Here is a 15,160-nt window from a genome sequence, read left to right on the forward strand (position 1 = left end):
GTCCTTGGCCTTGTTAAAGTGGCCAACAGCGGATGGGAAGGAACTGTTCTTGTGGCGTGAGGTTTTGGTCTTGATGGACCAAACATGACTGGAGCAGTTCCTCTCCCAGGATCCCCTGCAGCCCAAGAGCTGCCCAGACAGACGCCTGGTTCAAGCTCATGGAGAACGACATGCCCAAGACACCGGCTCTGTGTTTGCTGTCCATCAGTATTCCCAAAACATGGCTAGGAGAGGAACACAGCCAAAAGACCAGGAGAAGCCAAACGTGCTTTTTAAACACGTTGCTGCCTCTGCGTCGAACCGAGAAGCCCTCCACTACCCCCTCTCCCCCTCCCTCCATCTATCATGTTCGCTCTCCGCCTCCCTCCATCTCTCTCAGACCTTCTGTCCTCCTCTCACCCACTCCTCCCTCACACTCAGCGCTACTCATTACTCCACAGCGAGAAGCCAATCTGCGGGACTGTGAGCACGGAGAGCAAGGGCCTGCGTGTGCATGCGTGTGTGTGTGTGCACGCATGCATGCGTGTGTGTGCATGCGCGTGTGTGTTGGTGTGTGGGTGCATGCATCCTACTGTATGTGTGTTTCAAGAGACTTGCTGTATATCCGTGTCTTTATAACTAATGCTTCTGCAGCCAGCCAGACAGTCTATTTATCTGATAACTACTAAGTGACTGGAGAGAAAAGAAAAAAGCAGCTGACATTTACAGTAACTTTAGAAAGTTGAACGTTTTTGGACAGCCTTAATGATCTAATCTGCGTGGACGACAGGACCGGATGATAAAGCTCTTCTCAGACTGCTCTGTACGGTGTGTCTGCGATGGGAGACGTGTTAGTGTATGTGTGTTTAAAGTGTGCATACAAGCGTGTGTGTGTGTCATAGACTCACGCATCCACGTCGGCCATCAGATCCAGCTTGCTGGGGAAGATCTCAGACAGCAGCACTTTGACGTGGGATTTGCCGAGAGCCTGAAGCTTGGACTCCAAGTGCTGACGGAGGGAGAGGAACAGAGGAGGAGGGTGTGATGAGAGCAGGAGGAGCAGGAGGAGCAAGAGGAGAGCAGGAGGAGAGCAGGAGGAGAGCAGGAGGAGAGCAGGAGGAGGGGGGAGGAGAGGAGGAGGAGGGGGGAGGAGCAAGAGGAGAGCAGGAGGAGAGCAGGAGGAGCAAGAGGAGTAAGAGGAGAGCAGGAGAAGCGCAGGAGGAGAGCAGGAGGAGCAGGAGGAGAGCAGGAGGAGAGCAGGAGGAGAGCAGGAGGAGCAGGAGGAGAGCAGGAGGAGAGCAGGAGGAGCAGGAGGAGAGCAGGAGGAGCAGGAGGAGAGCAGGAGGAGCAGGAGGACAGGTCAACATATTCCGAGTCAGAACCTCGCAAATATATTTTCAACATTTCAAAACTTTTTGTAGAAAATATTTGGAAAACCCTTTTTCCAAATCTTTTTTCAAAACATATACACACATATATATATATATATATATATATATATATATATATATATATATATAATTATTTTTTTTCCAACCTTTCAAAACTTTTTTAAAGGTCCCATCCCATGACATGAAATGTTCACTTTAGGTTATTTAACATTGATATGAGTTCCCCTAGCCTGCCTTTGGTTCCCCAGTGGCTAATTTCTTGAATCTTACTCAACACACACACACACACACACACACACACACACACACACACACACACACACACAAACCAGTGAGCTGTGCTACTGAGTTAACTATCTCCTGAGATTGGCTCATTAACCAAGAACTAAAGTGTGTGTGTGACTGAATCTGCAGAATAATATTGTGTATGTGACTAAATCTACACAGAGGTAAATTCACTGGATTAACACAGGAGCGAGAGGGTTCAAGGACTCCTTTCCCCCCCCCCCATCCCCCCCCCCCTCTTTGAAGTTGGCCAGCCAGGCAGACCTAAGGTTACTATGAGGAAGACCAGAGGAAGATGTGAAGAGGGTGGGAGTTGGAAGGGTCAAGGCGTGGCAGCCAGTAAGCTGCACTTCCAACAGAGGAGAAAGAATCTGGAGGAAGCAGGGGGAATCCCTGGAGCTCTGAGGCCCTGCAGACAGAGACCTCTGACAGCCTTCTGATCACACGCGATACTGTCCTTCCACTCAGGGGTTATCTCCAACCACAACACCACTTCTCTACACCGCTGGCCCACCACAGCAGTGCTGGAGGGCAGACCTGTTCACATCCACGCTCTCCTCCCCCTCCTCCTCCTGAGCTGCCCCTGCCAGGGCCAGCGAAGAAGCTCCTCATCCTCTCCTCCTCATCCACTCTCCTCCACTTCTGTCCACCCCCTTCTTCCTCATCCTCTCCGCCTCATCGACACTTCTCAGTCACAATCTTCCCTCTCCTTCTCATCCGCTCACCCCTTCTTCCCCACCCCCTGTTCCTCTTTCTCATCCCCTCTACTAAGCCCCGAGACAGGCTCCTCGGGTTCTGAGATGAGGCCCGTCAGCAGTGAAGCTGGGTGTTGAAACATGGAGCTCTCTCAGTCTCTCTCTGACGGGAATGGAAAGTGATGCCAAAATTGGCATCACAACCATCAGTGTCTCTCTCTCTCTCTCTCTCTCTGCCTCCCCCCTCCCCTTCTTTCCTTCTCTCTGTGTCACTCCCTGCCTCCTCCCCTCTCGCACTCTCGCTTTCTTTCCACCTCGTGGGTCTTATCCTCGCTCTCTCTCCATCTCTCACTCTCGTCTCTCACTCTCTCCTCTCTCTCTCTCTCTCTCTCTCTCTCTCTCTCTCTCTCTCTCTCTCTCTCTCTCTCTCTCTACACCCCTACTCCCCCCCTCCTTCCCCTATTCCAATTAAAGGCAGAGGGTGAGGATAGGATGGGGAGGAGCCTCCCCAGCAAAGCCATGCAGAGCAAGAAAGAAAACAAAAAGCAGGCAGATCAAACGCAGAGAACAAAGGGAAGAGAACTGACGGAGGAGGGGTGGAGGGGAGGAGGGGTGTAGGGGTGGAGGGGAGGAGGGGTCGAGGTGGTGGTGGGATCACAGCTGCAGCTGAGAGCCGTGAGACTTGAGTGGGGTGGATCCTTGACCCGTTTGATAAGGACCCACCTCACCACCAGCACAAAACTAGGAAAAGTATCAAACTAGATCATGTACATCCCTACGCATGCCTACGCACGCACGCACGCACACACACACCTGCTCAGCCCTACAAGAGCATGCCAACCAACAAACGCAACAGTGAACAAGTTAAACCTGTGTTTCCCACACAGAGTCATTTGTGTTTAAAAAATGTTTTTACACTATCTAAAACACGCAGCGTATTCATTCAGCTGTATTCCCTTTCCACAGGTGCTGACGCTCAAGCCAGATCCCCACTCCAGGTGTAAACCCAGATCCCCACTCCAGGTGTAAACCCAGATCCCCACTCCAGGTGTAAACCCAGATCCCCACTCCAGGTGTAAACCCAGATCCCCACTCCAGGTGTAAACCCAGATCCCCACTCCAGGTGTAAACCCAGAGCCCCGCTCCAGGTGTAAACCCAGAGCCCTGCCCTGGTGGGATGTGTGGAGCAGAGAGGCTCCAGACTGGGTCTTTACCTCCATGACTTTGGGGCTGCCCTGCCGGCCCAGGGTGCCCAGGATCAGACCCCATGTCTGGGCAGAGCGAGCCTTGTCGATGGCCTGCATCCGGAGGTTCCGCATGGCCTCGTGGTCATAGTACTCCCTGGTGAACACCTTACTGTATGGGTCATACCTGAAAACACACACACAGGACCAGAGTAAACACACAGTTCAAATTCCACCACAAATGGCAGAGAATTGCCACACAAACAAGTGCGCATGTGCACCCCCCCCCCCCCCCCACACACTCACACACACACACACACACATAATTACACACATTAGTCTGAATTGTTCATTACAAAGCAGCCATCTGTCTTGAGGAGTGAAACTAAGAAAGAGATGAGAAAACCCAATCAGGACTCCGTCAAGTATCGGGGCGGTTATCTTGGAGAAAACAGAGGCGCTTCACGCAATCTAATCTGCTCTCTCTGGCAGCAGCTCACTGGAGATTAGAATCTTGTTTGTGCGAACGACCCGAGTGTGCGCCGAGCCTCGCCAAGCCAATGAACACAACGCAGCTCCACTTAGTCCTCAATCAGGACCTCCAACACGTTTCATATTCCACCACTCTCATCATCCTGTCACTGGAAGCGTCCTGTCTAAGCCGCGGTGAGACGGGGGTTCTTGTTCATCCTCTAGCCGCCGGCGCGCAGCAGGAACAGAGGGGGGGGGGGGTCACCGTGGCGTGCGTACCTGTAGGCAGGTATGTCCGGGTTGGCGATCATGATGGACTCCAGGTGAAAACGTCCATCTCCCAGGTATCTGGAAATACAAGACGGCAACAGCGGGTCAGGGGAGGGCACTGAAAACAAAGCAGAGCACAAGCCACCCTCAGTCAACCTACCTCGAACTTAACCACATTGATCGATATTCCTCCTACACCTCCCTCCCTCCCTCCCACCTCCCCCCCACCCCCACGCCTCTGTAGGAAGAGCAGCATCATTGCAGACAGCCCTGGGGGGGAGGGGCCGGCTGTCGTGAATCGCAACCCTGATGACCACTGCGTTTTGTTTACACAGATCAACACCTTCTCCTTTGACCCAGGCGGATAGTTAGCTCTCATATGGGCTAGTGGGGGGAGAGGGGGGGGGGAGAACCCTGCCTGTCACTAGCCCTTGTGGGAGTCATCCAGTCCCTAGGGTCAAAGGAGAAGGTGTTGATGAGGGGCCATGGTTCTGTCACTTGATGGTGGCAGGGGCAATGTGTGTGTGTGTGTGTGGGGGGGGGGGGGGGTGCAGGTCGACATTGCTGTGAGGAGTCTTGTACTGGGAGAGACCAGGTAATGACACAGGACATCACAGGGAAGTGACATCACAGGGAAGTGAAGGCGAGAAGGGGGGTCGACATGACACACAAAGGGCCAGAAATAAGCCCACACAGTGGGATTGGGATGTTTGGGAGTGACAAAGTAATAATGAGCCAAAGAGCACACAGGAGCAGGCCTATAATCCCCCCCCCCCCATTCTCTCAGGGATCCATTCTCTCAGAGATGTGAGACAAAGGATCCACATTGTATTGTCCTCCGCGTGAAGCGCCGGGCGCGGCGGCGAGAGAGAGGATGAGAGCGGCTCCTGTCTGACGCAACACACGGCCCTCCTGGCCAGGGCTCCAGCCCCGAGCAGACGAGGGCTCTGACAGGGGGGCTGGGGGGCCTGGAGCCTGGGGACATTGGTCTGGGAGCAGGGGGGGGGGAAGCCCAGGGCTGGTCGAGCCGCACCTTCCTCCTGGCTCCTCAGAAGACGCATCTCTCCATGGCCGTGATGAGATGGATAGTCTGGTTTTATGAAGCATGAGGAGGTTGGAATAGAGCTCCCGAGCTCACAGGCTGTTGGCAGTCGCTCTTCTGCTGCCCCGTGTCCCAAACACTCCTCTCCAGTAAGTGCAACTGAAACCCACTGTGGTGGATGGAGTGCTAGGTGCTTCCCATGCTCTCTTTTAGTGCTTTGAACAGACTCAGGAGATACTCAGGGCAGGGATCCGAGGTAAATATAAATAAAGTTTTCTACAAGTCTAGCACTGAAGGTACATACGATTCATCAAGGCCAATTATTTCCACTTATCAGTAAATAAGGTAGCCTAAATCTGTGTGTGTGTGTGTGAGTGTGTGTGTGCTTGGTGCAGAGTGTGAGTGGCGGTGAAGCCCCAGTTGACAGAAAGTGTGTGAGGAGAGAGCAGTTCTAAGATGAGAAGAACGAGAGACAGAGAGAGAAAGGGAGAGAAACAGGGGAGATAGAGGGAGGATGGGTCATTCTAAGACAAGGTAATCAATTCAGTCCAACCCCTGCACCAGCCCCAACACACACATCAAAGACACTCCACTTAGTGGGTGAAACAGATGAAGCCTAGACACACACACACACACGTCTATACGAGGGACCTGGCCTTTGCCCACACAACTGCTGGTCCCAATTTGCCTGTGTATTCCCACTCACTGGAATCACTATACAGAAATGATGACAAAGACTATTTCAACACCTATATCATTAATTCATTGTTTCATCATTCTTAACTGGGTTTGAGCTTAACCCTTCAGGGGGCATTTGAGTTGCAGCTCCAGGACTGAGACAGTCTCCTGTGCCAGGTGACTGTGGTTCTTTACAGGTTAATTGGTTCTGCATTCTGATTTGTTGGCTGCCAAGTTCTTGATTGCACTCTGATTGCAGGTTGGAGGTACGGTTATACAACAGCGTTATGTAAAATATTGTACGTAACATTGGACATATGTAATGCATACATAACATGTATATATATAACATAACATGTATGTAGTACTGACTCAACGGCAGACGGGATAACAGCTGATGTGATAGCAGACAGAGCGGGCGGGGGAATCTGTCAAATGATGCAAATCATACTTTCTCAATCCCTGTCCTCGGGACCCTTGGCCTGCGGGGTTTCCAAAGAACGATCCGGCACCCAGACAGGGTCTTACATTATGGCGTTGACGTGGCGATCCAGCCGTGGCGACGTGCAGCCCAGGATCTCCCCCGGTGACAGTGGCCGACACTGGGGCACCAGGACCTGGAAGTCTTCTTTCAGAGCGTCGCTCACCGCCTGGAGACCAGCCGGAGGAAGGAGGGAGGCAAATGCAGGAATGAAAAGGAAAGAAAAAAAAGACCTCATTGAAGTTAAGTACGTTTTCAAAAATGGAGAGAAAGCAGCTGTTTTCCAAGCACACCTACATTGTTGGCGGTAGCAGGCGCGGAAAGGAGGCGCCGACAATTAGGGCTAGAAAGGAGCAGTAGTGGGCTCAGAGGTGTGCGAGTGATGTGCGAGCCCTTTCTAGTTGAAGCTAAACACTACATATGGAGGGTGAACTCCTGACTCTAGCATAGCGTCTTAATCCTACACAAACCTACACACTCTGATCTGTGAGAGGAGGCAAGCGCTAACCCAGCATCACATGAGCGCACGCACACACACACACACACACACACACACACACACACACACACACGCACACACCGTTTCTTCCTCAACAACATATGCTTGCATTATCCCAGCGATTGTATAAATAACACTTGTTATATTAGAAGAGGCCGGGGGGGAAGGAAGGAGAGGAGGGGAGGGGGGAGGAGGGGAGAGGGGGAGGAGAACAGAGGGGAGGAGGAAGGGAGGAGAGGAGGAGGGGAGAAGGGGAGGAGGGGAGGAGGGGAGGAGAGGATAGGAGGAGGGGAGGAGGGGACAGGGGGAGGAGAACAGAGGGGAGGAGGAAGGGAGGAGAGGAGGAGGGGAGGAGGGGAGGAGGGGAGGAGGGGAGGAGGGGAGGAGAGGATAGGAGGAGGGGAGGAGGGGAGGAGAGGATAGGAGGAGGGGAGGAGGGGAGGAGAGGAGGAGAGGAGGAGAGGATGGGAGGAGAGGATAGGAGGAGGGGAGGAGAGGAGGAGGGGAGGAGAGGAGAGGAGGATAGGAGGAGGGGAAGAGAGGAGGAGGGGAGGAGAGGAGCCATCTTGTCTGTCAGAAGAGGCTCTGCTTATGTAAAGGCCGGGGATGAGCAGTGCATGAGCAGAGACTAGCACAGTTCCCTCCCGCCTTTCAAGTCCAAAATAACTGCAGCTGGATGTTCAAACCCACACTTGAGCTGAACTTCTTGAAGAAGCGTGAGTCAGTCTGGATGGTGGAGGGCAGGAGTGAGCCCTCCACCATCCAGGATGAGGACGAGAGATGTAAACACTTCCTAAACCTAGGTAATGACAGGAACAGGCACCTCTCTCCCCCACACACACACACACACACACACACACACACACACACACACACAGACGTCACCTGCAGAGCAGCCACAAACTGGATGGTGCTGACGAGAGCCAGAGTGTTTCCGGGAGTGAAGTTGAACCTGACTGTGTCCAGGAAGTGAGCGTTGTCCATCTGGATGTCCACAAACACGTACAGCATCTTGATGCCTGCCGTGGAGTCTATGGGGACTGCAGACACAGCGAGAAATACATAATGCAGCGCTAGGTCAGTGTTACATCTAAAACACACGAGTCATGCTGATGTATCAAGGATAAACACTGAGGGCTTTCTCACGATTAGCCTCTGTGAATGTGTGCGTGATAGTCAGAAAATACACGTTCCCTCTCTCACATTAAGGTGGAAACACTTTGCCTCTGATTTGCCAGCATACGCCAGGGCACTGATGCAAAGATATCCATTATTTAGGAAAGGAGAAGGACACATGCACTTACTGTTAATACCATTCATTTCACAGACCATTTACCACATGCCAGGGCTTAGCAGAGGTAGCTAGCAACAGACACAGGCTACCGTGAGCCAAAAGGAGTTAAGGAGCGAGGGAGGGAGGGAGACCGGGGAAAAAGAAGAGAAGAGGGGAGATGGGGTGTTAAGGGCAAAGGTATCTTTGCTGTACATTGTCATAACATGTTATGTTCAATCATAACGTGTTATGTTCAATATTACAACATCTACTGTAGAGCAGGGGAAACTGTGTCCTATGATTAAGGAAGTGACTCATAGTCATGTCAATGTTTAAAGGTTACTGCTCAAATTTGTTCAATAGCTAGCTTGTGATAGCTAGCTTATTTTACTGAGTGAGTTTATAATAATATTACTAAAATATTAAATATACTATACAAAAATGAGTATACATTTTTATCATAATTTACCAACAGTATATATGTATTTTTCATTGGTTTGGCGGCCCGTCTGCATTACCCTAATGGACCACTAGTGGTCCTATTGGTTGGGAATCGCTGATGTACTGTATATATTCCAAAAGAGAGGGATTGGGAGAATGGAGGATTTGTCAATTAACAGACTGAGCGGAGTGATGAATAGGCTGGCATATCAAGAGCGACAGAGAGAGGGAGAAAGAAAGAGAGCGAGGGAGGGAGAGAAACAGATGGAGAGAGTGTTGTATACAGAGGATGGATCAGGGTGCTGAGTGGGGGCTGACAGACGGCCCTTCTCCCCTCCAGACAGCCCAGCCAGACAGCGGGCCAGGGTCGCTGGGTCTGTCTGGTCATCGCTCGATTACAGGTGCTCCGTGCACAAAAAGGGCCTGCAGCTCTCTGCGGCATCGATCCTTTCTCTGATCACATTAGCCCAACAGGATCTGAGACTGCACTTAGTCACTGCAATTAGAGACACTGTCAGAGAGACATGAGGCCGGCTCGCTCGCTCGCTCGCTCCACCCGTCTCTTTTCAGTCTCCCTCCCACCCTCCCTCCCTCCTTGTCACTCTCTTCCTTTTAGTATCCATATCATACATAGCCTTCTTTTCTTTCACTGACGCGTGTGCTCATACACACACACACACACACACACACACAGAAACGCATGCACGCACACACACCAACATCGAACGCATCTACACACAGGCGCACACACAAGTTGAATTTGTAGCAGGTGGGACAGAGAAATCCGAAAAAATGAAAGATGACAGCTTGTGAGGAGGGGAAGATAGATGAGAGATAGGAATGGAGGGAGGAAAAGAGAGAGAGAATGAGACAGAATGAGAGAGAGAGAGAATGAGACAGCATCTCTGCGTGCCAGAGACAGCCAGAACCTCTTTAATCTTCCACAGGTGTCTGACATCCTGCGCAGAGCTGAAACTGCCTCTACCTCTTTAGCGTCTGATTGGTTGAATTCTGACAGCCTTAAAAGGCGGCAGGCTCTGATTGGTTGAATGCTGACAGCCCTAAAAAGCGGGCAGGCTCCTCAGAGTCTTTGATGTTTGTATACAGAGGTCTGAACAGTAGCCTGGACCTGAACGGTGAGGGTTATTAGCTTGGCCTGATGAGGCTGTGAGCCGTCCAACTGACATCCGCCATATTGTTACAGGTCACTCTGTACTGAGTGAAGTTAGAGTCTAAACATAAAAACACTCACACCACACACAGGCACGCACGCGCGCACACACACACACACACACACACATACACGGTGTTAATATTCAGCTGGTCAGTTCTGGTATTTGCCAAGGAGCTTGCGAGGTAGGAAGCAATCACAAGTATTGATTTAGCATTTCCTCCCATGTAGTACTATATCCAGACAGGGCAGTCTACGGCGAGGGAAGGGTCTTTAGAATCTACACTGACCCACCAGCAGAAAATCCTAATGCATGTTCCCCATTGATCGGCTGAGTGCATGCACTGGCCAGCCTGTTTAAGGGCTTTTGTGGCGCTAGCGCTGGGTCCAAGCACCGTCTGCAGCTCCGCAGACAGACGGTTCCTCAACAGGTCCTTCCTTCCCTGTTCTTGTGACCTACACCGAGTGGTGTGTCCTTGGCAAATGTCATAGTGTGAACGCGCGCGTGTGTGTGTGAGAGAGACTCACTCAGACAGCTGTGGCCATAGTGCACCATGAAGTCTGCTCCCAGGGCACGGGCGGTGAAGTCATCCACACAGCAGGCCCCATACGTCACGTCGCCCATCACGATGGTGTCTGCATCCGTAAACCTGGACACACACACACACACACACACAGGCTTTTATAAGCTTCATTAGAATCCACAAATCGCTCCCATTCCCATTGATCACCAACTCGCAGTATATCGGAGATTTTACAAACGCACACGAACGGACCCACAAATCCACCAATTTCGTGGGCTTTCAAATACAGCTATACAGCAGTATCCAAGCATATGCGGTCGAGCACACCTTATCTCCCGGATCGTAACCATGGTGATCCATACTCCTGACACAATAAGTCGTGCATAGGGGGGGGGGGGAGCTCTGATAATAACACAAGTACCATCGATGACGCCTGTCATCCTCCATTCAGACACTGTGGCACATCGATATGAGGACTGGAGGCAGGGATTCTTCAGATGTCCAGCACATTCTTTTTTGATTGACATATGGCCACCCGCGTGTGAACGGCCTGCGGGGAGCAGGGTGTCGTGGAGCTGCTCGTCAGTCCAGGCCCTCCAGGACGCGGGCGCGGCGACCACGCCATGCCCCGGCCAGCTGGGGAGGGCACTTGGGACGAGGAGCGCTAAGCAGATTAGAGAGTGGGGCTGTGGGGCACTCTGTCCTGGCCTGGCCTGGCTTTGGATTTGCGGCACATCTGGTGGGGAGTGGGGCAGAGCAGGCTCGGTGACAGCTGATCTAACAGTGGGAGTCGGCGGTTTGTAAACAAGCTTGCTGGGTCCCCTCCACACTGCTGTGGTGGAGGTGGGGGGGGGGAGGGAGGGAGGAGGGAGGGAGGGGAGGGGGGGGGCTACAGGAAGTTCACGTTCTCCCTGAGGGAACAGGCTGCTCTAGTCCTTCCTCTCAGGGCTGGTGTCTTAAACTAAACCCAGACATAACAAGTGCCCCACTGAGAGGAAAGAGAGAAACTACCTCATGAAGGAGGAGCAGGAAGAGACAAACTACCTCATGAAGGAGGAGCAGGAAGAGACAAACTACCTCATGAAGGAGGAGCAGGAAGAGACAAACTACCTCATGAAGGAGGAGCAGGAAGAGACAAACTACCTCATGAAGGAGGAGCAGGAAGAGACAAACTACCTCATGAAGGAGGAGCAGGAAGAGACAAACTACCTCATGAAGGAGGAGCAGGAAGAGACAAACTACCTCATGAAGGAGGAGCAGGAAGAGACAAACTACCTCCTGAAGGAGAAGCAGGAAGAGAACAACTACCTCATGAAGGAGGAGCAGGAAGAGACAAACTACCTCATGAAGGAGGAGCAGGAAGAGACAAACTACCTCATGAAGGAGGAGCAGGAAGAGACAAACTACCTCATGAAGGAGGAGCAGGAAGAGACAAACTACCTCATGAAGGAGGAGCAGGAAGAGACAAACTACCTCATGAAGGAGGAGCAGGAAGAGACAAACTACCTCATGAAGGAGGAGCAGGAAGAGACAAACTACCTCATGAAGGAGGAGCAGGAAGAGACAAACTACCTCATGAAGGAGGAGCAGGAAGAGACAAACTACCTCATGAAGGAGGAGCAGGAAGAGACAAACTACCTCCTGAAGGAGAAGCAGGAAGAGAACAACTACCTCATGAAGGAGGAGGAGGAGGAGAGAGGCAAGGAACACATTGGAGGTATGAGAGGAGGGATGGAAGGATGGATGGAAGGATGAAACAAGGACTGGATAAAACAAGCACTGGATGGATGGATAAATGAAAGGCTGGATGGATGGATAGACGACAGGATGGATGGATGGATGGATGGGACAATGACTAGATGGACGGATGGACTCAGAGGGGTGGAGGATGTGGGAGTGGGGTGCCGTTGCAACATTCAGTTCGTCAGATTTGGAAGTTTGTTATCATTCTCCTCACTTACCCCTCTCTCTCTTCACTTCCTCTCAGTGTGTCCCTCTCTATGTATCCATTGCCCGCAAGCATACAGATCTTAAATCCCTACTCCTGCGGAAGTTCCCTGGTACTGGTTTTTAATTAGAGCATGGTTGCACACTAACTTCCTAAACGTTACCAGCCTCTCTCCGTTCTCTCACACGCTACATCACCGTCCCCTGTGCTCGTTTTCCCTCGCTCTTTCACCAGGTCGACCTCTCGCGTTTTCTGATGCTTGTCTACCTTCGACCTCTATTTGTGAAAGAGCTACAAAACTCTCCTGCTCTCAATATATTTCTCTCTCGCTTTCTTTTTCTTTATTGGCTGCTCCCTCTCTTTTCCCCTCCGATGGCTGCTCTCCTGTGAAGGACACGGCAGGCGAACCGAGGCTGGTAAAACATGGACCCTGGATGGATGAACTCATCTGGCAAATAAATATTTGCCTTGGAAGATTTGATTCGCTTATCCTTGCTCTTGTTCAAGGTCTTGATTGTCTGTGTCTGTGTGTGTGTGTCGTATAGAGAAATCCATCCATAATGAGAAAATAAGAACGAGTATAATCCCTGTTAGTTTGAGGTGTGTGTGTTTTTGTGTGTGCGTTCGTTTAATGACACTTAGCTAAAGCTGCAGAAAAGGTATGTCATACTGTGGCAAAAAAAAGGCAAATGCAAAATACACCACGACTGAACCACAGCACTACACAAGATCACTGAATCTGATCAGTGATGCGTCTGGTGGGAACAATATAATCATGCCTTTTGATTGGCACAGTTCATCATCTCATCTCTCAGGTAATTGGCTGGCTGGTAATCGAGGAGGTGATGAGGGAGCAGGGTGAGATGTGCCATGCTGCAGGGCCAGATACCAGTCGTTACACAGAGCCAGCCTCTCTAGTCCTACTGTGTGGAGATAGGAAAATCAAGGCCAAAAGGAGTGTCCAGGAGAGTAAAAAGGAGAGAGAAATAGAGAGAGATAGAGAGAGAGAGAGAGAGAGAGAGAGAGAGATGTAGAAAACGAGAAAGAGAAGGCTATCAGTGTTCACTGCAACCCAATCCTTAGGCCCCATCTCACACAGGACTTACGAACAATCTACAAAGATAACACATCCCCCTCCCCTCCCCCCTCCCCCTCCCCCCTCCCCCTCCCCCTCCCCTCTCCCCTCTCCTCCCCCCTCCCTCCCCCCTCCTCCCTCCCCCCTCCCCTCCCCCCTCTCCCCCCTCCCTCTCCCCTCCCCTCCTCCCTCCCCTCCTCCCTCCCCCTCCCCTCCTCCCAGTGTTCTCTTCACATCAGCAGTGGTTTTGCTCCATATCGCTCTCTCCAGCTGAAACAACAGAACTGAAATGTCATTAAGATGTAATTAAGATGTACGAGACGTAGAGTGGAGCTCAATAACAGGCCTGGTTAATTAGCAGACCTCTTAAGCAGACTGATAAATGGGGGTGGAACACACCCCGCAGATGTGACTGCGTGTCATTTCACCCATTTTGGAGTTGACACACAGACACAAACATGCCGCTGATCATACCTGGATGGTCGTAATACACGAGCTACACCTCCACCGAGGCACTCTGACTTCCTTATTCACACACACACACACACACACACACACACACACACACATCAGTGCAGTATCACTCTTGATCAATGAGGAGGTCATTTACATAAGCGCTAGCTCCGCCTCAGCTCGGGAGTTGTGGCACAGCCTAGAAGTAGATCCATCCACTTCCTGACGTCTTGCGGTGGGCCTTGCCCGGCTCTGACAGGAGCTTGATCACAGTGTATCGTGGGAGAGAAGGCTCCACAGGCCACGCCCCTCTCTCCGCCTGCTCATCTCAACGCTCCAGCAAGGGTGACAGACGTGAACCAGTGCGTCGTCACCACAGCGACACAGACACACCCAATCGGATATGGACGCCTCCTGTCACCCATTGTCTTCCTCCTGGATGAGAATGAGTGGGGTTGCATGTGCAGATATCATCTGGGACTGGTAGCTGATGGCACATGGTTATCCAGTGTGACCGCAGTCGGAACACACCGGACGTGGACCGGTTTAACAAGCATATGCACAACTGAATGATGCCCAAAGCTTTGAGATCTAATGGATGTATTGTGGAGCATTTATCCTTTTCAGTAGGCTCCTTCAGAGAGCTAGGATAATTACTATTGATAAAAACGTTGCTACCTCCTAGTCAACTACTGTAGATAAACCCAGCACTTCATTAACTAATACACCGTGGCTGATGCTATTAGCACATTCAAGTGTTGCCACACACACAGCTGCAGTCTAGATTCTTTTATTTGTATTTTTGGCAACACTTTATATTACCGTTACATTAAAGAAGTTGTAGTTGCCTTAATGTAGAGTGTTGCCCTATTTTCTTACGAATGTGTCCGACTAGAAGGCAAAGAGGAACTACACACAAAATCACGTTGCTTCTTTAGAGGGGACATTTGAACGATTGCGAGGCTCATTGAGGTCCCACACTCCAAAGTTTGTGTGGACACAAAAAAATAAATAAATAAATAAACAGTATGTCTGAAAGAAAGCAATTCTTTGCAAATTAGCCTGGCCCTTACTGAGCACACTCAGACAGTCCTCAATATGGCCCCACTGCTGTCATGGTGATTTATGTCGAGCAAAAATATTATAATCTCCCAGCTGTGCACCACAGCAATCTGAGGCACCTCTCAGACAAGCACGAGGACTGGTGTGTGTGTGTGTGTGAGTGTGTGTAAGTGTGTGTGTGTGTGAGAGTGTGTGTGTGTGTGTGTGAGAGTGTGTGAGTGTGAGTGTGAGGGGAAAA

The 15,160-nt window shown here is 51.2% G+C and overlaps 1 protein-coding gene across 2 annotated transcripts in view; it reads right to left on the reverse strand.

Moving 5' to 3' along the window:
* dph1 (diphthamide biosynthesis 1) overlaps positions 1-15,160 on the reverse strand; it is a 42,183-nt gene that overhangs the window by 11,798 nt on the left and 15,225 nt on the right. For both annotated transcript variants that reach the window (XM_084674898.1, XM_084674897.1), the window contains exons 4-9: positions 10,389-10,510; positions 7,861-8,015; positions 6,524-6,645; positions 4,285-4,353; positions 3,565-3,721; positions 888-988 (exon numbers count right to left, since the gene is read on the reverse strand). In XM_084674898.1, the coding sequence (XP_084531024.1) occupies positions 888-988; positions 3,565-3,721; positions 4,285-4,353; positions 6,524-6,645; positions 7,861-8,015; positions 10,389-10,510 (726 nt within the window). The remainder of the gene's footprint in view (positions 1-887; positions 989-3,564; positions 3,722-4,284; positions 4,354-6,523; positions 6,646-7,860; positions 8,016-10,388; positions 10,511-15,160) is intronic.

This window comes from Hypomesus nipponensis, chromosome 15 (assembly GCF_054491055.1).
Source record: "Hypomesus nipponensis isolate SF chromosome 15, ASM5449105v1, whole genome shotgun sequence".
Taxonomy (NCBI): Eukaryota; Metazoa; Chordata; class Actinopteri; order Osmeriformes; family Osmeridae; genus Hypomesus; species Hypomesus nipponensis.